The 23,388-nt window shown below is 48.6% G+C and overlaps 1 protein-coding gene and 1 pseudogene across 1 annotated transcript; both read left to right on the forward strand.

The window, feature by feature from the left end:
* The first annotated feature begins 446 nt into the window (after positions 1–446).
* LOC142589153 (U2 spliceosomal RNA) lies at positions 447–623 on the forward strand (annotated as a pseudogene).
* An 18,212-nt stretch (positions 624–18,835) lies between these two features.
* LOC142588908 (uncharacterized) lies at positions 18,836–21,354 on the forward strand. The gene is made up of 2 exons (XM_075700718.1): positions 18,836–19,186; positions 19,774–21,354. The coding sequence occupies exons 1-2, from the start codon at positions 18,836–18,838 to the stop codon at positions 20,533–20,535; spliced, it is 1,113 nt and encodes a 370-aa protein (XP_075556833.1). The 3' UTR covers positions 20,536–21,354.
* The last annotated feature ends 2,034 nt before the right edge of the window (positions 21,355–23,388 follow it).

Genomic DNA, 23,388 nt, shown 5'->3' on the forward strand with positions numbered 1-23,388 from the left:
AGAAACAAAATCATGAGCCATTCCGCTCTGTGATGCTGGATGACCATGCGATCGAAGCTGTCTAGCACAGGACACAGAGGGGACACGGAATTTTGCACAATGGTATAACGAACTCATTTACCGTGATTTTATATACATTAGCGTGGACGACGGGAGCGCCGCCCCGAGGAGCCGGAGGAAACTAGACAAGCGTGGCCACGGCCGGTCTCTAGGGGAGCGCGCGCTTTCCTAGAGACTAGGAAAGCGCGCGCTCCCCTAGAGACCTAGAGTGCCGCTTCTCTAGACCTAGAGTGCGCGCGCTTCTCTAGAGAAGCGCGCGCACCCCTACGAGAGCGGCCGTGGCGTGGCGTCTCGACGGGATCGTCACCACGGGAGAACGGAAGGAAAGGAGATACGCAAGCGCTTGGAACGCCGACAAAAGAGAGGGCGGTGCGAACGTAGACACGATCGACGCGGGTCAAAATGTGGTATCTGTTCTGATCAGCTTAATAGCTGATACGGGTTCTGTTTGGACCCAATGTATTAAACTTATTTTTGCAAGGTGGCGGAGTGCTTGAAGCTTGCTTCACCTCCGCCGCGGGTGGGCCCGGTATTGTAGTATCTCCGGGATCTATCCATGGGTTTTCCACGCTCAGAATGAAAATGCACGGAACCCTAGCCATAAACAGCTTCGCTGTAGAAGCATGCTTATGGAGGAGGGTATACCTTGTAATCGTCCGTAGCTCTCTTAATATGAGACGCTTCACCTAAATTGCTCCGCGAATGTCTTACTGTAGCCGTACGCTACACGTCTTCAAAGTTAGTCCGAAACCTTTCAGAGACCTTTTCAAAATGATGATTCCGTATAAAAAAGACCTGCGAATTGTGCTGCCATGTGTTCTGTTACCATGCGCCGTTATCCAAAACTAAGAAAGTTTCGCTTACATGAACTAACACCGGGCATGCGTTCTGCATAATTTTCTTTTCTTCTTGCTCCAAACTTTATTTTGACGTCGTTCATTGCGCTTTGGCTGTATGAATTTCGAAGAAATTATTTTTCTATACGCATGAAAGGTAACAAGTTTCATTGCACATGCACAATAATCGCGAAGCGAGGCACAATGCTTTCTTGGTATTGTCAATGTGCTAAGAACAAAGCCCTTCGAAACCAGAAGCACGAGGCTTAAATTGTTTACTATGTGCCGTATTTATTCGGGTAAGGCCCGCCCATGTCTAAAACCCACAGCTTCTGGAGTGCGATAACTTGGAAAAAAAGTTTCACTATGCATCACGCGCCTACTCATGCGTTGGTTTATTCCTGCAAGCCGTCACAAGGCAGCGCTAGTCTTCATCCCCCATCCCCCCCCCCAAAAAAAATAAAAGATCGGTCGGCGGCTGTAAATTTGTTCATGGTCAGCCGTCACTGGCTGCATTTATTTGCATAGTTGTCTGGGCGTAGTTAGAAGATTCAGTAAGTAGCCATAAGCCCGTCTCGTGTAGAGGCCGCACCCGGTAAAAATTGCAACAAAAAAGTGTGGACCTTACACGAGTAAATACGGTATACTGTACCCATCATTCCCCCGCTTTCTGAACCACCATGCCTGCAGATGCCGCAGACGCTAGCACCAGGGCTCCCTCTAAACATCAGATTATGGTGTTTTACGTGCCAAAACATCTTTCTGATTATGAGGCACGCCGTAGTGGAGGACTCCGGAAATTTCGACCACGTGGGGTTCTTTAACGTGCACATAAATCTAAGTACACGGGTGTTTTCGCATTTCGCCCCCATCGAAGGGGTCCCCTCTAGCGATCTTTGTAGGAAACTCTCGGATTACGACGGCTACAGCAGCGCCGCGCGACTGCAGCTGGAATGCGCTTAGCTTTAGACCTTTGCACCGGAAGCCTCGAACCAGAGAGTGGGAAACGGATATCAGGCCCCCGGTAGCGAGAGTAGCTAGCGCCTCATAGTTGCCATCTCTTGCTGGACTGTCACGTGCGCAGTTCCCGCATTGGCTGCACGACGTTTTCGCGATTTTATGCTTATCCGCACAGGCTGTGCGAACGTCCGGGGAGCACTGCGCTGTGCACGGTTGTTCGAACAACCAGAAGAAACACAGTGCAGCAAGAAAAGTGCAGTGCAGCACGCACAATGTTCTGCAAGAGACTGCGGCTGCATCATGTGCCTGTTGTATCGGTTTCCTTGCTACGCGGTACTGAGGCATCGCTGGATTAGCTCTGTAAATCGTAAGGGATTCCTCCCTGCGGAGTCGTCGCGCGTCTTCTCGATTCATTTTATCGACGGGAAGCGGACACCTGAGAATCCAGAGCCGCTGCTTCAGCTCGGATACGCGAGGTAGGTAAGTTGCACTGTATGTGTCTCCATCGTCAGCCCCTAATGTTTAGATGGGCTATAAAATAAATATGAACCAACAAGGTCAATTAAGTTTTGGCCTTGTTGGGTCTTTTTTATTGAAATGAAAATAAAAGAAAGAGACGTAGTCACTTTACAATGGTGACGGCTACTCCTTTTCTCATAGCAGAAACAGCAATATAAAAAATGTAGAAAAATGAAAAAAAAATTATGAAAAAAAGTCACTTCATAGACTGAGAAAGCCACAGCACAGTCCTAATCGCCTATGAACATCACAGTGTAAAAGTCAATTGCAAGTTGCACCACAATGAGTTCGTAAACAGTCACAAACACACACAAACGGCCATGATGTAGACTTCGATGAGCATATAAACAGAAGAAGAATTACAGTGTTAAAATAATTCATGCACAACAACAAGAAATTATAACACGTAATATACAAGCACTAATAATTACAAATAATAGAAGAATGTTTTAGTGACATCGTGTGATTATTCAATGCAATGCCTAGTATTTGTTGAGGACGCCTGTGTCCGCATAAATATGCTCAATTGCGTTCAATGCTTTTCGCTGTGCTATTTTCGATGGCCATGGGCCCAGCAATTTTGCGAGTGAGAAAGGCCGGTGAGGATCGATGAAGTGTAGCTCTTGTTCTAGCTGCTGTCTTTGTATCTCGTATATGCATGGGGCATTCGAGGAGTAGTTGGCGAACATCCTCATCGTCGTGGCCACAGGAGCAAGCCGGGGAAGGAGCCCGTTTGATGCGATGTCGACTCACGGCGGCAAGCCGACAGTGGCTGACGTCGACGCCTTTCCGCAATCGCACGGACTGATTCGCAGCCACGGGCGCTCAAAACAGGAAAGCATTCGCCGTAATGCGTAAAGCGACACCTCTCAACACTGGTGATACTTGCACTAAAGGTCCAAAACGATGCTGAGGAGACTTAAGATATAGAGAATCATGGGTGAAAGCAGCTGCAGCGCTGAGCTGACGCTTCCCGGCGCCATCCGGCAGTCGCGTGCAGTCGTACGGCCGCCGCCAGCAGGAAAGTTTCCGTCTCAATGCGTAGCCGATGCCTCTCGACACTGGTGAGAATAGCACGAAAGTGGCTAGACGACTCTGTGAAGATCGAAGATACGGAGATACACAGATGTAGATAGCAACCAACGTTTTTAGATCTGTTTGTTGATAGCAACAGCAGCGCGCTGAGGCTAAGCAACGACAGTCCAGTATGGCGTTGCCGCCAAGCAGACGCTAGGCGGCGCCAGTAGTCCAAATATGGTGGCGCCCGTGGGAGCCTCAGTGCAAAGGTCTATACGCGCCGTGCACGCCGACGGACGCGCCACTGGTGGCGGCCTTGCGCAGAACACGCGGGAGTGGAGCCTGGCGCGCGCCGTAGTTTCTTGTGTCGTTGATCGTGCTTCTCTGTCTTATTCACGTTTTCAGAGCAAGATAGACAACACCATTCGCACATGTGGGGTCGCCAAAGCTTCAGGAATGTCGAAGAAGGATTGTTGCAGGGTGGGGGGCTCAAATACCGGCGAAAACGTGCCGGCGATACGGTTCTAATCATTCCCGGCAAAGCCTCATCAGCGGGAGCAACGGTAGCAAAAATGGATCGTCGCTTTGAAGGGAAATTTCCTGTTCTCATCCTTTCCTTTGTCTCGTCGGTATTTTTTTTTCACTCGATCATAGTTAGACGCGTGAGCAACGAAGTTCGTCTGCAGTGCAGCATGAGGTTTAAAGGCATTTCGCTAAAGTTCGGAATGCTGTTTGCTGCTTGTATTGTTTCCCCTTCTTTACCGCGTTGCGCTAGCTAGGCAGCACGACTGCACGAGCGCATTGCGTTGTGTGTTAAAGCTACTGAAGTTTGCAAGAACTGAAATGGTTGGTTTCATGTGGCGCGGTAAATCCTCGCACCAGTTGTCGCGCACTTCATGTTCTTAGATCTATTTTATGCAAGGCTTCGCACATGTTTAACTGTTGCTAGTTGCTCCATGCATAATTCTTGTCGATTCTTTTGAGCTGCGAAGTTTTCACCCTGCCTTGTTTATAAAGGGTATAAATCACGCTGTGTCTTATCGGAATGATACCAAGGAAGTGCTTCTTTAAGAGCTTTATTCTTTTCGCCCGAGGGCATCTTAGATACTGTTTGCGTTTTTGGAAATGTGTTTAGAAAATAGGTAGTTGAGGGCGAGAATTGCTAATAGCTGCTGCATATGGTATTTTTGTTCCATTTCTCGCTGAAAAGTTCGCGTCCTGTTTGGGAAGTCATCACACCTCGATGCTGCCTGAGCAAAGTTAACACGCCGAGTGATTTGTTTGTTTCACAACGTAGTCCCTTCTTGCATGTCAGTTTTGTACTCAACTGAATTCTTTCTTATACTTACGCTGCAGACGACTAAACCGGGCCTTGCCGCCAGCGCTCATCTACTTTGACTGGCGCTGCTCTGTCTTTAAATATATCACGTGGCACCTCTCTCTAGTGATATAAGAAAGTACTGAAAAGCTAGTCAGTCTTTAGCTTTGTACGTATCCAAGCAGCTCCCTTGGGGAATTTAATATTGCACAAACTGCAGCGGGAACGGTAGTTCATAGGGCGTATGCGGCAGAATTGCATCGGCGGTACAGCACTAACACGCGCTTTTATTAACCCGTGTGTTTGGTGACTTCGTTGGCTAGTGTACGCGTTTCCATCAATAAATTGGCAATTACTCTTCTTGAGGCGACTTCGACTGCACTTATTCGGCGATGTCACATGTATTCATCGGCAGAAAAATCACAACGGCATATGCAGAGATTGCCCCGTGCGGATTTGTTTGATATAAGTCTGCACTAACGACGGGTGCTTATTATTCAGGTACAGAAGCAGCATTGCGGCAAGGGTAGAATAAAAAAAAACATCGAGAGATCGCATCACTCAACAAAATTTATCGGCTACTCAACATGAGCTCCACGTCATGTAAATGGGGTTCATGGCGTTTGTCTGCGGGACACACCTTGCACGTATGCGGACCATGTTGTCCCAAACACCGGTAACATCGTGTTCGTACCCGCTCGCACAGAGGTCAGCATCTTCCCTACAGCTGTCACCGCAGAAGAAGCAGCCTGGCACCCGAACAAAGGAGAAATCGCAGCCGCGAACTTCAGCCATCCTTGCTGCAAAGGGTTGTCGTCTGCTACTGCTCCAGCGTGTACTGTTGGAAGCGTCCTAGGCGGTGCACGAGGCGTATAGCTATCGCTGTTAAAAACGATGTACCGCCACTCCGTCACGACGCAGCTGTCTTTTCGAAACGGAGCTCGAGGGGATCGAAAAGGCGCAACAAAAGCGAGAACCCGCGGGAGGGTGACGGCGACTGCATCGCACCGATCGTGAACGTCGCGACCCACGCCTAGCGGCGGTGGTGTCAACTACACTGCGCGTCAACTCTCTCTCTCTCTCTCTAGAGAGAGAGAGAGAGATAGAAGCGATCAAAATGCGCGAACCGGGTGCCGAGCGAACGCGATACACGCATACTGATGTAGGTACAACAAGCTCTCGTCCATATAACACCCCTCTCCGTTATGCTTTACTGTACGAGGCCACTGCGGACGTCTACTCTTTACACCTGCGGCGCGCGCGAGCGATGTGGTCGATTTCGCAGCGCCGGTCTCCGCGCGTTCGCCCGGGGCTAAAAATGATAATGATGCTGCGCCGCTCGGGTGAAACTCCATTCTTCGACACCGCACGCCACCTTTTTGTCTTTCTTTTTTTTTTTACTCTTTTTATCTGCCTCGTTTCCCGGTAAGCGAGCTGTCAACACGTATAGTGCTAAAAAAAAAAAGAAAGGTGAATTATCAAAGGAGCAGAATCGTTTTCCCCTGAGCACCCGTACGAAGCCACGCACCGCAACCGGCCGTGGCTTCGCCGCTTCCACCAGGCGGTCCACGGGCAGCGCGAGACGATACACGCTTGGAAGGCCCATGCTTCGCGTTTGCAGTGTATGGGCTCTGCCTAAAACGATGCAGCGTGGCGGAAGGCACGAGCTGCGTGATGAGGCGGTCACTATGCATTGCGACTAAGAAAGTAGTGCCGAGGTTTTATTGCTGTTTGTTTTTGCAGCAGTCTGAGTGCGTTTCCTTGCAGTGTGAACGCAAATACGTACCATCGAGACTACGAAAAGTCGGCTTCTCCGCGCAGCTTCCGGCTGTACGGCTGTGATAAGAATCGATGCCCCCAAAAGTCTACGGTACGGCTGTTTTCGTCTGTTTTCTGTAATATCACTAACATCTTTTGCTATAAACTTTTATAGAGCTTTTACAACTTTCTTACACAGTTTACTCCCTATGGGAGTAATTTTTACTCCCCTCAGTACTCGAGATTTTACGGAATACGAAGAACCATATGCTGGGATGCGGTTGTAACGCGTTGTACAGGTACAAAGAAGCGCGCTACGCAAAACGCATGAGGTCTGACGATACACTCTGCCCTACGCGACATATCCAAGCATCTATTGTGCCGGTATCTATAGCGATGATAACATGTGTAGTGGCACATGAGCCACCATGAGAGCAGATGCATTCTCTTCTGAAATTAAGACCAGTTGGTTCGCGCCTATGAGAACCACCTGCCTATGCTTTCACTTACGTGGCTGGTGAAGCTGCACACGAATTGTAATTAAGCATAGTGTGGTCGCTCCCCCCCCCCCCCCCACCTCCCCTGACTACACCCCTAGTCACGTGTGTAGGTGTAGATTTAGATCCTTGGGATATACTGGCACGTCACCTGTGTGCATTCTTTTAGTCTGATTTCGTTTTCTGCGCTGTTTCACCGCCAAAAACAACATCGTCATCACGAATAACAGCACAACCGTAACCATTGTCGGCAGCACCACCACCACAACAACAACAACAACAACAATAATAAATACATCGCTTACTTCCAATTGACTGAAGCGAGAGGTATCTGGCACCATCGTCGTGCACTGCACGTATTTAAGCAAACCACAGCATTGATAGGAAAGTGTTCGTTTTCGCGGCCGGCGATGTGGTTGGGGTGGAAGAGATATGGGATACCGGTAACGAGTGAAACTCATTCTCGAGCCCGCCACCGCGCAGGTTGGCGCGAAACTATTTTTGGGATGATTCGCGGTGAGCGTATAGCAGCCGCAGCAGCAGCAACAACAGCAGCAGCGCCCTCATTCGCCACGGGCAGGGTGTACATGGCTAGCTCCCTTCCAATAAACTCGGCTCGCTCGCTTGGTCGATGCGATATATATATAAGAGTGTGTACGCGACGATGCTCGAGGCGATCGGAAACTGCGGCTGAAACGCTCGCTGGGTCTCGGAGCTTGTGCGAGATAACGTGTGGTAATGGAAGCGACGCAAGATTAAAAAAAAATAATAATAAAGAAAGAAGAAGGAATAGGAGGTATAAGCGAGGAGAATTGGGACGACAAAACTTATTGGATCAGAGTCAATTTGCAATCAGAAAGGTAATTTCTTCACCAGTGGGCGCTCTCCTGTGCTATCCTGAGGGGGAGGGGATAATGTTCGGTGTGGCTCGCCGCGTTCTCCCGGAGGATACGGCTACTTGTTTTCTGCAATTTGCTAATCTCCATGTTCGCGTGTCTCTCATTTGTGTATACGCTTTATTTTTACGCTTACTCTGTTTGGTGTAGCGCAACTCGGGGGAGGAAGGCGAGATGAGAAGGTGTAAGTGCACTTTGTGTGAACTATGATGTCGTTAACGACTCAGAAGCTGACGTGGCTCGAGGCCAAAACGAGAACGATCGTTATAGCTCACGTTGTTTTTCCCTTTGTAAGTTTTGCGCGGAGAATACCCACAATTCCAGCTTCTTTCTTTCCTTCTTTTTTTTTCTCTTTTTTTTTTTGCCTCTCTCTGTGAGAAGGACGCAGAATTTGTAGCAACCGACACTTCATTTCCACGAGTTGAAAAGGTGCACGCCTTCCTTTCTTCTTTTTTTAATTCGCAGAACTGCTTCTCATTTAGGGCGCCAGCTACAAAACGAAAAAGAAAAGAAATATAAAGAGCCGTTATCGGATGGTTTATTCTTTACAAAAATTAGTCAACAGAGCTGCTGTAAGAACATTAGGCACATTCCCTTTCAATTTATTTTTATGTAAACTATCATACGGAAGCGTTTGGGTGCATGACTCCACGTGGGGCTGTTAAAGTTGCCGTTTTCTGTCTGTAACAACCGAACGGCCATGAATCGAAAATAAAGTCGTCTCTAGACAGCGTGTGTGTGTAGATTTATGGCCTTACCGTTGCATAAATATTTAGTCTGAAGCAACTTTTGTTCTAATTTAACATACTAACACCAACCCGAAAGAAATCAAGTTGACAGCTTTTTTTTTTCTGCAGAAAGCTTGCACAAGTTCACAAGAAGGCCAAATAACCTGCGGCAAGTGTATACATGTATGAGGTCATTTAACCTCTTATGGCCCGCATCTTATGCCTAAAGAAAAACACTCGAATTGCAGTTAGAAATACTTGTATGCAAGGAGAGCAAGCCACAAAATTACTCTACACGATTTCGTACCCCGGGTGAGATCTGTATATCGATGAAAAAAAAAAAAAAAAGCTAAGGCAGGCGTCTAGCACACAACTGTGCCTTTATACCGGCACTTTTTCACCCTGAACTTACTCAGACTTTCCAGCTGAAAAGTGCCACATCCTATGGCGGGCCGTGAAACAGTCGGTATTGCAGAGATGGCGACTTCAATTTAGGCACCTGAATGGATGCAACCGCACGAGTTTTTACCTTCCTTCAATGCACCATGCGCAAGTCGTTGTTGTCGGCTACACGCTGACGGTTTTTTTTTGTTCTGGGCCATACATGACGTCAAAAATTAGGATTTATTTCGCTTAGGCGTCCCGTAAGGATTTATTAACTCGGGTTCGGTATGTCACAAAATCGCGACAGCGCGGTAGAAGGGATTAAGTAACTGATGAGAAGAATGTCGGTTTAAGGATTTAATAACACGTTGCAAGTAAACTATGCGAAATAAAGGCTAAACCCCATTAGCGCGATTTTGTGCGCGACAGCGACGAGCGACGGGTTCGCGCGACGGATCAGGCCGTCGCTTGAACAGATCGCTCGGTCTTGTCGCGCGATCGCTCGGTTTTGCAAATCTAGAATTCGTCGCTCGTCGCCCGGAAGTGCTATGAGCGACTAGCCAATAGCGCAAAGCCGGAACTGGATGTACATAACTCCAGCACTTCCGATTGTCGCACGGAACGAGCAAACGATTGAATATTTATAGGTGCAAGGATAAGAACCTACTGCAAGACTTTCAGAAATATTTTATGCTGCTTTTTACAGTAAAATACATCAACTTAAGTTAATAAAGCACGCGTCACGCTAGTTTCGGCGCCATATTGCTGCCCTCATACCGGCAACACTGGGGAGACGTCGCTCGAAGTCATCGCTCGCATGGGGTGCAACTTGTAGGCGACGAGCGAACGCGACAGCCATCTCCATCGCGTCGCCTGTCGCTGTCGCGTGCAAGATCGCTTGCATGGGGTTTATACTTTAAGATGTCGAACGCGTGGATGTCTTGCTTTCTACTAGATAGGGCATATGGGCGGGTCAATTTTCTTTCTAATAATTTAGGCATTACTTTCCTCTACCTCATGTGACAGGGTTTAAAGCCCTTACATTTTATTGCCGTATACGTGTTTGTTTCTACGTTGTCCCTAGCTGTTCGTTTTGCACTGAAACTTCAAGATGAACCAAGGTCAGCTAGCCCGGCTCTCAGTTCTTTTAAAGGTAAAAAAATTAAATTATGGGGTTTTAAGTGCCAAAACCACTTTCTGATTATGAGGCACGCCGTAGTGGAGGTCTCCAGAAATTTCGACCACCTGGGGTTCTTTAACGTGCTCCTAAATCTGAGTACACGGGTGTTTTCGCATTTCGCCCCCATCGAAATGCCGCCGCCGTGCTTTTAATGTCAAGCGAAGTCAGTAAACAGTATAAAAAAATACGATCATCATGCGCAACTAAGCACAGCTGAAGAGTTTCAAATTATACTACAAATTTACCAGTAAAGAATTACTAAATGCCCCTTCCAGTTGCGACGGAGGCTGGATTGATTTGTGGATTTATTTGACTATGATATGACATGCGGCTGTCTAATCAATATACGCAAATGACTCGAGGAAAGAGCAAATAAAGGGAGACAGGATTCGACCACTGGTTCTACATACGGGGTGTCCGAATGGTATCTGTGCAGTAAAAATGGTGGTCTTCAGACTTGAAGTTTTTTTTTTTTACTTGTGCATATACGCCACTGCACTGATCACTGCAGTAGATGCTTAAAATGTTCACCACCGGCTTGAAGACATGCCTACACATGACGTAGCACATTGCTAAGCACTCGGTTGGAGTTATCTGTGCAATGTGTTGGGCAGTGGATGTCCGTAGCTCTTGCAGTGTGGGGTGATTGCTCTCGTATTGTCGATATCATATCCCACGCGAAACATCGATGCCATCCACAATTACCATATTTTTTTGCTTATTTTTCTCACTGGACGGTTAGTTTTCGGAGGCCAAGTATACAAAACTGAATATTACGAGCACACGTTAGTTTTCAGAGCGTGTCGTACATCAGTACCTTGTTCTAATACGTCTTCATTCATTAATACTTCAATTTTTCACATCGCAAACATTGCCTGAAGGACGTTGGCAAAAAAAAAAAAATCCTATAGATTGCATTCTCACACACCTACAGCTTGTCTTCAAACGGGTGTGTCATAGGTTGCGATGAAAGTCGCTCATGCAAGATTTCATGCACTGTGTCTATCGACATGCTACAGGCCGAGAAGTATCATTAAATAGGCAGTACTTTTGCTAAGACTGTTAAACATACTCTGCTGCGTACACCGCCATGGTCTCATTTATGGCGGACACCCGACGCTTGTATACTCTTGCTGAGCAGATATCGGTTTGCTAAGTGGCTGGTAATTATATATATATATATATATATATATATATATATATATACAGCAGAAAGACAGCATTCGGTTTTCCCTGGTAACCTAGCTGCTCTCACGTATACTAACATAAAGAGTGTTTCACAAAATACGTTAGAAACTTTTAAAATAGGAAAATGCAAATGCAATAACTGAGCGAATTCCATAGAAACGTGTTTGCCACAGAGGCATACGTATGAAATGACTCAAGATAGTAATTCGAGGAGCAATTATGGAAATTTTGCTAATTCTTTAATGATTATGAATCTCATACAAAAATTGAAGCCTGTTATTTTAGTTCATAATGGCTACATATATTCAGAAAGAAAGAAAGAAAGAAAGAAAGAAAGAAAGAAAGAAAGAAAGAAAGAAAGAAAGAAAGAAAGAAAGAAAGAAAGAAAGGAACACGCTGCTAATTTTCGCGGCGTAGGGAATCCCTGCCAATTTTATCCAGAAAAGCGACACTGAACTGCGCAAAGGCGCAACCATCGTGCCCTTAGCCGACGGCCATAATGGACGACGGGGTTGTCTACGCCTCGTCGTCGGGTGAAGATGAAGCGAGCGATCCCAACGGATTCGATGAATCACCACGCATACTTCCTATGTTTAGGCAATTCCGAAGCGCATTTTCCGAAGCACCAGGCGTATACACCCGCACTGCTTCTGCCACAAGTGACGCATTCAGCACGACATGCCCGAAGCCAGACACGTACGTTCGATTTCATCCACCCCTTGAACTGCACTTGACATCTTCGCATACAACAAGCTCACAGAGGCGCTGAAACCGTGCGTGAGCTTCAAGTAAAGGCGTGATCTAAATTTGAATGGTTGCAGACGTCAATGTTAAGAGCGTTGCGGTCGGTTCTAAAGAAAACGACACAGGTCTCACGACTCAAGTCGATCGTATACACTCACCCAAGTCGACGAAGCCTATGCTGGCGCCATGGGACACGTCTGTTAATCTGCTCAGATACTATAGCGACACAGGTACCCGCAGTACAACGGAAACAAGAGCGTCCTCAAAACGTTGTGCATGCACAAAGGTAGGTGCTGCAATCTGAGGGTCGCGCAAAACGCGTCACGCATCCCGTGGGCTCACGCAGTTGGCCACGAATAAAAGCAGACGACACCCGGAGAGTGCGCACAAAGGATCGCCACCGGTTTTCAGCGAGGAGTTGAAAGAGGCCGCCCAAAGTTGTCGTTTCGCAAAGACGACATTTTGATGCTGCACAAAACCGCAGATGATATGTACCTTAGAAGTTACGTAACCACTGAATAAGAAGTAAAAATAATAATAATGACAACAAATCGGGAACGAAGGCACCGTTTCGAACAGACGACACAACGACGGTGCACAAAGCCAGAGATGAGAAGGGAGTTATACGTGACCAAATAAAAAAAGAAGAAACAACAACGATGTAAGGTCGTACATTTTTTTTTGTTCGAAACGCTGTAATGCGAAGGTGATACCTTCCGTACATATACATATTATACGTGCCTGAGAAGATCGCAAGAAAATGAAAAGCCTGCCTGCTTTTGCTGATGGGACGACAACAAAAGGAAGAGGGGTCCAAAGAAAGCAAATATAGAAAAAAAGAAACGCAATAGAAGACCAGAATGAACATATTCCTTTAGAGCTTTATGTTCCAAGCCACCCACCGTGACCACGGAGGTGATCTGTGGCGTTATAAGCGGATCTAGCTGTGCCGTCGATACGAGCGTTATTACAGGAAGGAGCGAAGAGGGTACGGGGGGCGGGGGGGGGGGGGGGTAGTGACAGAGAGACCTCTGTGCCACCATGCAGTAATAAGCTCTCACGGCTTCAACGATACCCCCTCACGCTGGCAATGCCTCCGTGGCCGCATTGTTATGGTAAGTGATATATGCGCGTTGGTGCCGCAGGGCACTCGTGCGGGCTAATCCACATGGATTACCATCCTGGCAATTTTTATTTCGTTCCCCTCGCTACATTTCCCACTCCGCTGCTTTGCTGCTTGCAACCGTAGTTCCCTACAAAAAAAAAAAAAAAGATACTAGAGGGAATTGCAAAGCTGCGATCCTCCAGCTATACCATGGGAATTATATAGGTGTGCGTGGATTACTCAAATCACGCTCATCGTGGCTTCCGGCGTTCTTGCAGCGGTACTGATCACGCTTCATCATTCTAGATTTCAGAGCAATAATATTTCTCTATATGCATGAAGGTAAGAAGATTCTGCGGATATTAATAGTCACCTTAAATCTATGCGTTTATAACGCAATGTCTACATAATTAAGATTACATGGCGAAAAAAAAATATCTTTGATTTTACGCGCCGAAACAACGAAGTGATTATGAGGCACGCTGTATTGGGGGACTCCAGAATGCATAGCGAAGTCACAAAGTGCAAAAAGAAAAACAGAAAGACATGGGAATTCATGAGGACGATGTTTCGGCAAATCAATGTACATAGTATGTCTAAAATTTCGATGTTATACTTGAACCATCATAAATTGATAACAAAGATTCCTGCGCTAAGTAGACGAGGACGAAGTGAGACACAAACGACATATATGGCCCCCGTATAAGCCGTTTGTGTCTACTTCATCCTCGTCTGCTTAGCGCCGTAACCTTTTGTTTTTGAAGTCATGAACCGACTAGCTCAGCAACAAGTTTTGTTTGAGCCATCACGTATCCCAATTCGTCGCTCTTACATACAATCTCTCCGGATACTTACACCGATGGTACTCGCCACGATTGTGGAGAAATAGCCGCGTTAGAACACATGCTCTGGCGATGTGCCCGGTCACGCTCTGGCATCGATAACAGCTAGGCCGGATGGGAGGCGGTTCTCCGCAGCCCTCTTCTGGCTGACCAACTCTGGGCTGTCCAGCAGGCCCACGAACGGCCGAGAGGCTTGGCCTTCCGGTTCCCACGTGGGAGCGGCCTGCTTCGTGGCGACTCACGATCTGCTGGACCTCAATAAAGTTTCTCCATACCATACCATACCATACCATACCATACCATACCATACCATACCATACCATACCATACCATACCATAGCATACCATAGCATAGCATACCATACCATCATGCTGGAACATAAGCACTATAGCGCCGTTGTTCCGTAAATTAATTTTATTGGGATGCAATTATATGGACAGTTAAGGCGCGTTCGAGTCGCCGCCGCCTTGCTGTCAGGGCATCGACTGCGCATGCACGGTCCACGCATGCGATCCAGCGACGCGAGAGGCGCGCATTGCGTTTGACTACAAAAACAACTAAAGCAAAGTGGAGGCGCGCACCCTCGAGCTTCCGCTCAATCGGTCATGCTGGCAGCGCTTTTCCATCGGCTGCTGGTATCGTTGTACCATGGCCGCGCATTGTTGCATGCCGTGGCAACGCGGCATTTGCACGCGGCATGCGTTCGAGCGCTATCGTGGTATGTGCGCACGTACACAGTATAACGTTCCCGCTGGTGCAGCTGTCTGCATACCACGCAGAGGTGCATAAAGTTGTCTGAGTGGTATACGGACGACGCACACTTCAAGCTACCGAACGCCGATTCATTTATTTTGCTCACCTCGTGTGGACCAACGAGGCCTGCAACACCGCTGGCGGCGCTCCACGCCACATCTGCGTATACCGAGCCATGGGCGCTTTATGCCTCGACTGGTGCGTGGCCTACGCCAACACGTCAACCCCCTCCCCCCCCCCCTCCGTACAGTCTTAGAACACCGCCCGAGGTGCTTCAGGCCAACGCTAAACCTTGCTATCGCTTTCCATGCTTCTTGCAAGTGGACCGAGAACAGTATATAGAACTGCATGGAGGGAACACTGCCTCTCACATATAACAGGCAGTGCGTCCTTCTTTAGTACAGTTGGTTATAAGAGGTCTGTGCCATTGACATAACGCAGTAGTAAGGCTTTGGAAGATTTGCGGTGCTGCCAAGTGCTGAAGAACTGCGTTGGCCGAAGTCACAAAGGCAAGTAGAATAAGCGCGTGGGTCACGTATATAGATAATAGGATACGAACGTTGTTTCTGTGGCGTGATCGAATGCGCACTTCCCGTTTCGTTAATGTTGTGTTAAGCATTGTTATATTGATGGCAGTTATATACGATCCCTCGAGGCACATTCACACCGGCGGCCCTCCTCATGCCCTCCTCGCGGTAGTTGAGCCAGGCCTGCGTTGTTGAAATTACGGGGTATTACGCGCCAAAACCACTTTATGAATATGAGGCACGCCGTAGTGGGGGACTCCGAAATTTTGGACCACCTCGGGTTCTTTAACGTGCACATAAATCTAAGCACACGGGTGTTTTCGCAACTCCAGCATCGTGAGATGTCTGGTAGCAGACTTTTAGCCAGGGCGCTGTTCCTTATGCCCGGCAGCAGCTGCCTGGAGGGGTGCGTCGTCTGAACATGTCGTGCCCGATCATTATATAATAATACCATCCGAGGAGTTCAGTAGCAAGACTAAACCGTGCTATCCCTGTCAATGCATGCTTTGCCCCTCGAGCGAAAAACTGCCCTCTCTCTCTCTCTCTCGTTATATATATATATATATATATATATATATATATATATATATATATATATATATATATATATATATATATATATATATATATATATTTCCCCTTGATTTCATCAAACTTATAGCATGTCGCATCATTCCAAAAGTAAATGTCGATCGTTGCTATGCTTATGCTGGATACAGTCGCCAGACTGCAGCCGCCGTCGACGAAGAATTCATGGCTTGGTACGGGAAACATATACCCTGTATATAAAAGAGGAGTGCAGATGGCTCAGGGGAGAGGAACAGCAAGCGCCTATGAATTGAAGACTAAGGTAACTTAGTTACAGATTACTAATACTGCTTTTGTGCTTCAATGCGTAAAACAGCGATTTTAAAGAAGTAACTGGAACGTCAATGAATTTCGTCGCACACTTTGAAAATTAATATCTTGGAACTGCTGCTCTCCAGATAATTCGTTCCAAGTGGATACACCGTGCGAACTATAGGCGGCTATAATTCGAACCTAGAAATATGGGGCGTAAGGTAATGAATCAACAAATAATTAGCCTAATGCGTTAATTCTTCAAACGAACATATTTTATTCCTCCTAGAAGTAATGGCCCCATCATCAAGTAATTTAGCCCAAAGGTTAGAATTGTGGTACATCTGCCGTAGGCAATCTTTAAAAATTTTTGGTGCGGCTAAAAGAAACGCCTTGTATCACTTTCTTTCCAGACCAGCTGAATCGTTGCCACTCGCCCGTAGTGGGCACGTACCATTTGGTACAAGCACACCCTGTGTAGCTTTCTTTCCAGACCAGCTGAATCGTTGCCACAAGCCCGTAGTGGGCATGTACCATTTGGTAAAAGCACACCCTGTGTAGCTTTCTTTCCAGACCAGCTGAATCGTTGCCACAAGCCCGTAGTGGGCATGTACCATTTGGTAAAAGCACACCCTGTGTAGCTTTCTTTCCAGACCAGCTGAATCATTGCCACTCGCCCGTAGTGGGCACGTACCATTTGGTACAAGCACACCCTGTGTAGCTTTCTTTCCAGACCAGCTGAATCGTTGCCACAAGCCCGTAGTGGGCATGTACCATTTGGTACAAGCACACCCTGTGTAGCTTTCTTTCCAGACCAGCTGAATCGTTGCCACTCGCCCGTAGTGGGCACGTACCATTTGGTACAAGCACACCCTGTGTAGCTTTCTTTCCAGACCAGCTGAATCGTTGCCACTCGCCCGTAGTGGGCACGTACCATTTGGTACAAGCACACCCTGTGTAGCTTTCTTTCCAGACCAGCTGAATCGTTGCCACAAGCCCGTAGTGGGCACGTACCATTTGGTACAAGCACACCCTGTGTAGCTTTCTTTCCAGACCAGCTGAATCGTTGCCACTCGCCCGTAGTGGGCACGTACCATTTGGTACAAGCACACCCTGTGTAGCTTTCTTTCCAGACCAGCTGAATCGTTGCCACAAGCCCGTAGTGGGCATGTACCATTTGGTACAAGCACACCCTGTGTAGCTTTCTTTCCAGACCAGCTGAATCGTTGCCACTCGCCCGTAGTGGGCACGTACCATTTGGTACAAGCACACCCTGTGTAGCTTTCTTTCCAGACCAGCTGAATCGTTGCTACAAGCCCGTAGTGGGCATGTACCATTTGGTACAAGCACACCCTGTGTAGCTTTCTTTCCAGACCAGCTGAATCGTTGCCACTCGCCCGTAGTGGGCACGTACCATTTGGTACAAGCACACCCTGTGTAGCTTTCTTTCCAGACCAGCTGAATCGTTGCCACAAGCCCGTAGTGGGCATGTACCATTTGGTAAAAGCACACCCTGTGTAGCTTTCTTTCCAGACCAGCTGAATCATTGCCACTCGCCCGTAGTGGGCACGTACCATTTGGTACAAGCACACCCTGTGTAGCTTTCTTTCCAGACCAGCTGAATCGTTGCCACAAGCCCGTAGTGGGCGTGTACCATTTGGTACAAGCACACCCTGTGTAGCTTTCTTTCCAGACCAGCTGAATCGTTGCCACTCGCCCGTAGTGGGCACGTACCATTTGGTACAAGCACACCCTGTGTAGCTTTCTTTCCAGACCAGCTGAATCGTTGCCACAAGCCCGTAGTGGGCATGTACCATTTGGTAAAAGCACACCCTGTGTAGCTTTCTTTCCAGACCAGCTGAATTATTGCCACTCGCCCGTAGTGGGCACGTACCATTTGGTACAAGCACACCCTGTGTAGCTTTCTTTCCAGACCAGCTGAATCGTTGCCACAAGCCCGTAGTGGGCATGTACCATTTGGTACAAGCACACCCTGTGTAGCTTTCTTTCCAGACCAGCTGAATCGTTGCCACTCGCCCGTAGTGGGCACGTACCATTTGGTACAAGCACACCCTGTGTAGCTTTCTTTCCAGACCAGCTGAATCGTTGCCACTCGCCCGTAGTGGGCACGTACCATTTGGTACAAGCACACCCTGTGTAGCTTTCTTTCCAGACCAGCTGAATCGTTGCCACAAGCCCGTAGTGGGCACGTACCATTTGGTACAAGCACACCCTGTGTAGCTTTCTTTCCAGACCAGCTGAATCGTTGCCACTCGCCCGTAGTGGGCACGTACCATTTGGTACAAGCACACCCTGTGTAGCTTTCTTTCCAGACCAGCTGAATCGTTGCCACTCGCCCGTAGTGGGCACGTACCATTTGGTACAAGCACACCCTGTGTAGCTTTCTTTCCAGACCAGCTGAATCGTTGCCACTCGCCCGTAGTGGGCACGTACCATTTGGTACAAGCACACTCTGTGTAGCTTTCTTTCCAGACCAGCTGAATCGTTGCCAAAAGCCCGTAGTGGGCACGTACCATTTGGTACAAGCACACCCTGTGTAGCTTTCTTTCCAGACCAGCTGAATCGTTGCCACTCGCCCGTAGTGGGCACGTACCACAAGGTACAAGCACACGAACAGCAACAATAGCAGTAACAACAACGACGACGACGACGACGACAAGGATGGGCGCCGTGGCCGAGGCGGCGCTGCGCTGCTCGACGGTGGTGCGCGCTGTCCTCCAGCGGCTGCCCGTCGAAGACCTCTTCCTGTGCGCGCGATACGACGACCTGTGGGAGCGCGTCGCGGCCACGCTGCTTCGCCGGAGGCTCAGCTTCTTCACGCTGCTGCACGAGGGCGACGTCGGAACGGCGTGCTCCGACGGGGCGTTCATCGACGAACTTCGGTGGCGCCTCGGGCTCGCCGAGAAGGCGTGCCGACGACCTGCTTCTGCCATCGTGTTCAGCTGCTGCGAGAAGACCTACGAAGCGCGTGCTGTCGCGTCGTGCTTCCCCGACGGTGCGAGCGTCGCCCAGGTAGGGATCGTGTGGGTATACGGCGATCGTATACTTATACAATCGCCCAGGTACGTACTTTGCCCAGGTATATGGCTCAATCAATGTCAACGCTACTAGAACGAAGTCACTAAAGCCAGTGAGGAGTTGTGTATACATTCTCTGACTTTCTTGTCATCTCGGCTTGTATTGTTTGTTTATATCTATATTTCGAACATTCATTGCCTTTGTTCTTTTTTTCCCTCCACGTTAATTGAAACATCTTATCTGAATTATAGCAAGTCCTTGTATATAGCAGGCCTGACGTTTCCAGCTTTCGTTAGGCTCTTTGTCTCCCAAAACAGTGCCAGGTCATGAGAGGAAGCACAGATAGACGTGATTACAGTGACAGCACCATGTGCAATGCTCTGGTCACGTAGTACCAAGCTTCTTTTGTAAATTCCTGTCGTGAATTCGGCAGGGTGCATTCAGCCCTAATCCTTGTATAGTTTGGCATCTTGCCGAACAGGAATGGCGCACATAGCGGAGTCCGCGCGTTGGACTGTCGCCTCTGACGCTGGACTCCCGCTTGAATACCAACGAGACTACAAATCGCCATTTTCACCCAGGTGGATGTCCTGTGCCCCATCCGCTTCCAGAGGCGAGGTGTCCTGGAGAGGCGCGTGGCGCGCCTCTGCGTGCTGGTGTTGTTCGAGAGGCCCGGCACCGAATTCCAATGCGAATGGCTCCCATGCGTTGGCGGACATTCGGTGGAGGGCGTGGACACAGAATTAGCCGTCTCGAGGGAGGCGGCCTCGCTAGTCATCGCCAGGCGTAGACGCTGTCACTGCGGCCCGAAGAAGGTGACGTACCGTCATCACAGGACGGGCCAGCCGGCACGGTTTGCCCTCTATGCCAGCAGCGCCTTCAATCGGAGAACGTTTCGGAGGCCACCCAGCTTGTACCACGTGGCCAGCTGCGTCCTGGGCACGACACGAGTCAGGGTGCTGAAGCACTCTCCCGGAAACCGCTACGGCGTTCCAGTCTGCTGGGGCACCGCGGTGTTCGGGAGCAAGACCAGGGCCGCATCTGTCAAGTACCGAGGGTCCGCGACGGACTTTCAGGTGTCCAGACACCTGTCCGGCGTTAGAAGTGAGTTCGGCAGCGTCGAAGACGCCCTCGTGCTTTTCTTTCAAGAGGAATTGTTGAACGCTCCCGCCACGGAAGTCATCTGGAGCGTTTTCAGTGAGGCGGCTGCCGTTCTGGGAATGGCGGCGAGTTCCTTGGCTTTGGACGTGAATCGTGTGGCATTCAACCTCGAGCCCGTCAGCGACACCGAGTTGTCCAAAAGTCTGGGGACACCCGTCGTCGTAGCCGTCCTTGGAACATGACTGCTTGACGTTTTGTCAAGTTGTGCAAGCACTCGTCGATGACGTTGGTGGAACTAAACCACATGCTACTACAAGTTGGGCTCTTGATGCCTGCTTGGCTTTCGTGAATCCATTCTAGTCGGGCGCACATGACGTAGGCATGAACAGCATTGGTCACTGCAAACAGTACCTGAAAACAGCTTGTGGCTGTCGTAGTCACATTTACTAGTTTCAAAACACGCCAAGTTATCGTGCATGTGTTGGTGATCAGTACGACCAATTTGTTTGCTATACGACGAATCAACCTATAGAGTTCCAGGTAATTCCGCATGAGAATTTCTCACCGGACACACGTAACTTTAATACTGATAACCAAGAGTCAGGGAAGTGAGTCTGGCGATTTGGTAGTACAGGATTTCTGATATGTCTTCTGCAATTACCACAGGGACTCTCAATCTCAAGCTCCATACGAAGTGATTGGCAACCGTATTTAGTCTGACCAGTCTTATACCACGAAGTAGTTTCCTCCACTGCCACTAATATATGTAATTTTTGCTGAACGCAAGTGACGCGAGAACATGAGAGCTCAGTAAAAGCAATGACTGCGGGCCTTTGGATTGCTTGAAGACCCTGGTTGAGGTACAACATATCTTGAAGCCAACCAGCTGGGGCACACAATATTCGAAACACAAGAAATCCCTGAAGTGTGTGTTTTGACAAGTCTTCTTGTTTGAAATCGGTTCATCTGTGACAGCGGCGAAAATGTAAATTGGAGATGGTTGTCGCCAGAAGTACAAGCTCTATACCACAATAAAGATTCAATAACCAAAGAAAATACCAAGCAAAATCAAAATAACGTACTCGTTTGGATCTTTCTAATGTTTCATTCAGAAGTGATGTTTCTGAGCTGCATTGTACGAGTCAGACTAATACGAACCAATCCTACATTGATGCTTTAGTGAATGAAGAGATGCCTGATGCACATTGTCGAGGCGTGGTGAACACAACCTTTCTGCGTTGTCAGGATTGGGGGCTCAATCCTATCGTTCGTAACCCGTTGTCAGGATTGGAGTCCGGCATGAATTAGAAGGTAGCTGGCCCATGCCGTCGTCCAACTTATCCACGCTGAGGACGTTGATGAAGGGCAGGACTGCTTCTCATCGAGAACGAGGATTATGGGTTTATTTAGAGTACAGGCAGTTCATCAGTCTAGCATGACTGCGAGAGAAAGTACGTCAGTCTAACATGACTGCTTGAGCGAGTCTCGCGCATCCGCACAACAGCGGTTTATAAACACTCGGTCCCTCCCCCCCCCCCCCGATTTCAAAGTGACGGAAACGTTCGTCCAGTCGTCGTAAACAAGCCGCCTCTCCGCGGGACGGTTTACACACACACACACACACACGCACGCACACACAAACACACACACACACACACACAGACACACACACACACACACACACACACACACACACACACACACACACACACACACACACACACACACACACACACACACACACACACACACACACACACACACACACACACAGGTTCACGGTCCGAAACCGACATCACACGGACTTCGTAGAACTCGGAGCTGACCCTCGCAGCGCGGCCAGGTAGCCAATGTCTTGCGCCTTGGTCGGCGCGTGGGAAAGGGTCCCCGACGACGTTCCCGCGGGAGCTCCCCCCCCCCTCGTAGCAGATCAAGTCCGCGTTGGTGGGTTCGGTAACAATAGTTGGCCCGCCGAACGCATTCAGTCACAACGGCGACGAGGCTAGAGCGTAACGGTGGCGTTCCTTGAAAGTTGACGCCGCCGTCGTGGCAACTGGCTGGCAACACTTGCACCTCAGCTGGGCCGTTCTTAACAGCGTGCAGAGGATTGTAACCACGGAATCTGCAGGCTACACAAGGCGTTGTTTGAAATAGACTCTCGCCTACGTCTTTCTTTTCCACTAATTACTGGCACTCTCGCAGTTTTTTTACCAGTATGATGAGTACGTGTATAAAAGTTCTACGCGCATATATTAAATGTTGGCAGCGCGAGACTCGCCCAGACCTGCGCAAGTGGTTCTCTCCTCTGGCGGAGGTCAGCGCACGCGTAAGAGTGAGCAGTGATACTCGGACCGTGGCCACACCCGTCACTGGCACGAAAAGCGATTCGTGCACTAGTACAATGTTTGAAGTGCGCCGGCTTAAGAGACCGTTTATAGTGTCCCTGTGCATCCTGCCACACGCACTCAGTGCTTACTCTCTCCCTTCTTCCTCTTTCCTTTCCCCCTTTCCCCACCCCCAGTGTAGGGCAGCAAACCGGGTGCTCTTCTGGTTGACCTACGCGCATTTCATGTCCCCCCCTTTCTCTCTCTCTTTCTCTCTCTCTATTTAATCCTTGCCAGCTGCTAACCTAAGATGTCGTATAGCGCAAAAGCGCTGCAATGGCACTACGACACGTTTTGCAAGACATACGCGTTTAAGCTAGAGTGTGTCGAGAATTAAGTGTCTTACACAGCGCGAATCGTTCTAAATCACCCATGAAAATGCCAATCTTCGAGTGCATATGCATATTCTTATGCCTACTCAGTATTTCATGATGATTATAATGACAATGACGACGACGGCGATCATGATCTTCCAGTCTATCCAAACTATCCACTCAGGAGTATCGACAAAGAATCGAGCGGCTTTCGTAAATGTCTACGAGGGATAAGTACAAAAATATGTGACAGCTAAAAGAATGCAAGAAGAGCAGAGGCATCTTTTGCTCGAGCAGTCAACTTGAGTGAACAGAAACAAAGACACGTCTAGAAAAGAAAGACCGAAGAAACAAGTGACAAATACGATTAACATACAGTTGGGTAGCTACGCTCATC

Source organism: Dermacentor variabilis, chromosome 7 (assembly GCF_050947875.1).
Source record: "Dermacentor variabilis isolate Ectoservices chromosome 7, ASM5094787v1, whole genome shotgun sequence".
Taxonomy (NCBI): domain Eukaryota; kingdom Metazoa; phylum Arthropoda; class Arachnida; order Ixodida; family Ixodidae; genus Dermacentor; species Dermacentor variabilis.

Coding starts and splice junctions, on each gene's coding strand:
- LOC142588908 (XM_075700718.1), top strand. CDS start 18,836: ATGGGCGCCGTGGCCGAGGCGGCGCTGCGCTGCTCGACGGTGGTGCGC. Junction 19,187..19,773: donor ACGGTGCGAGCGTCGCCCAG/GTAGGGATCGTG, acceptor ATTTTCACCCAG/GTGGATGTCCTGTGCCCCAT.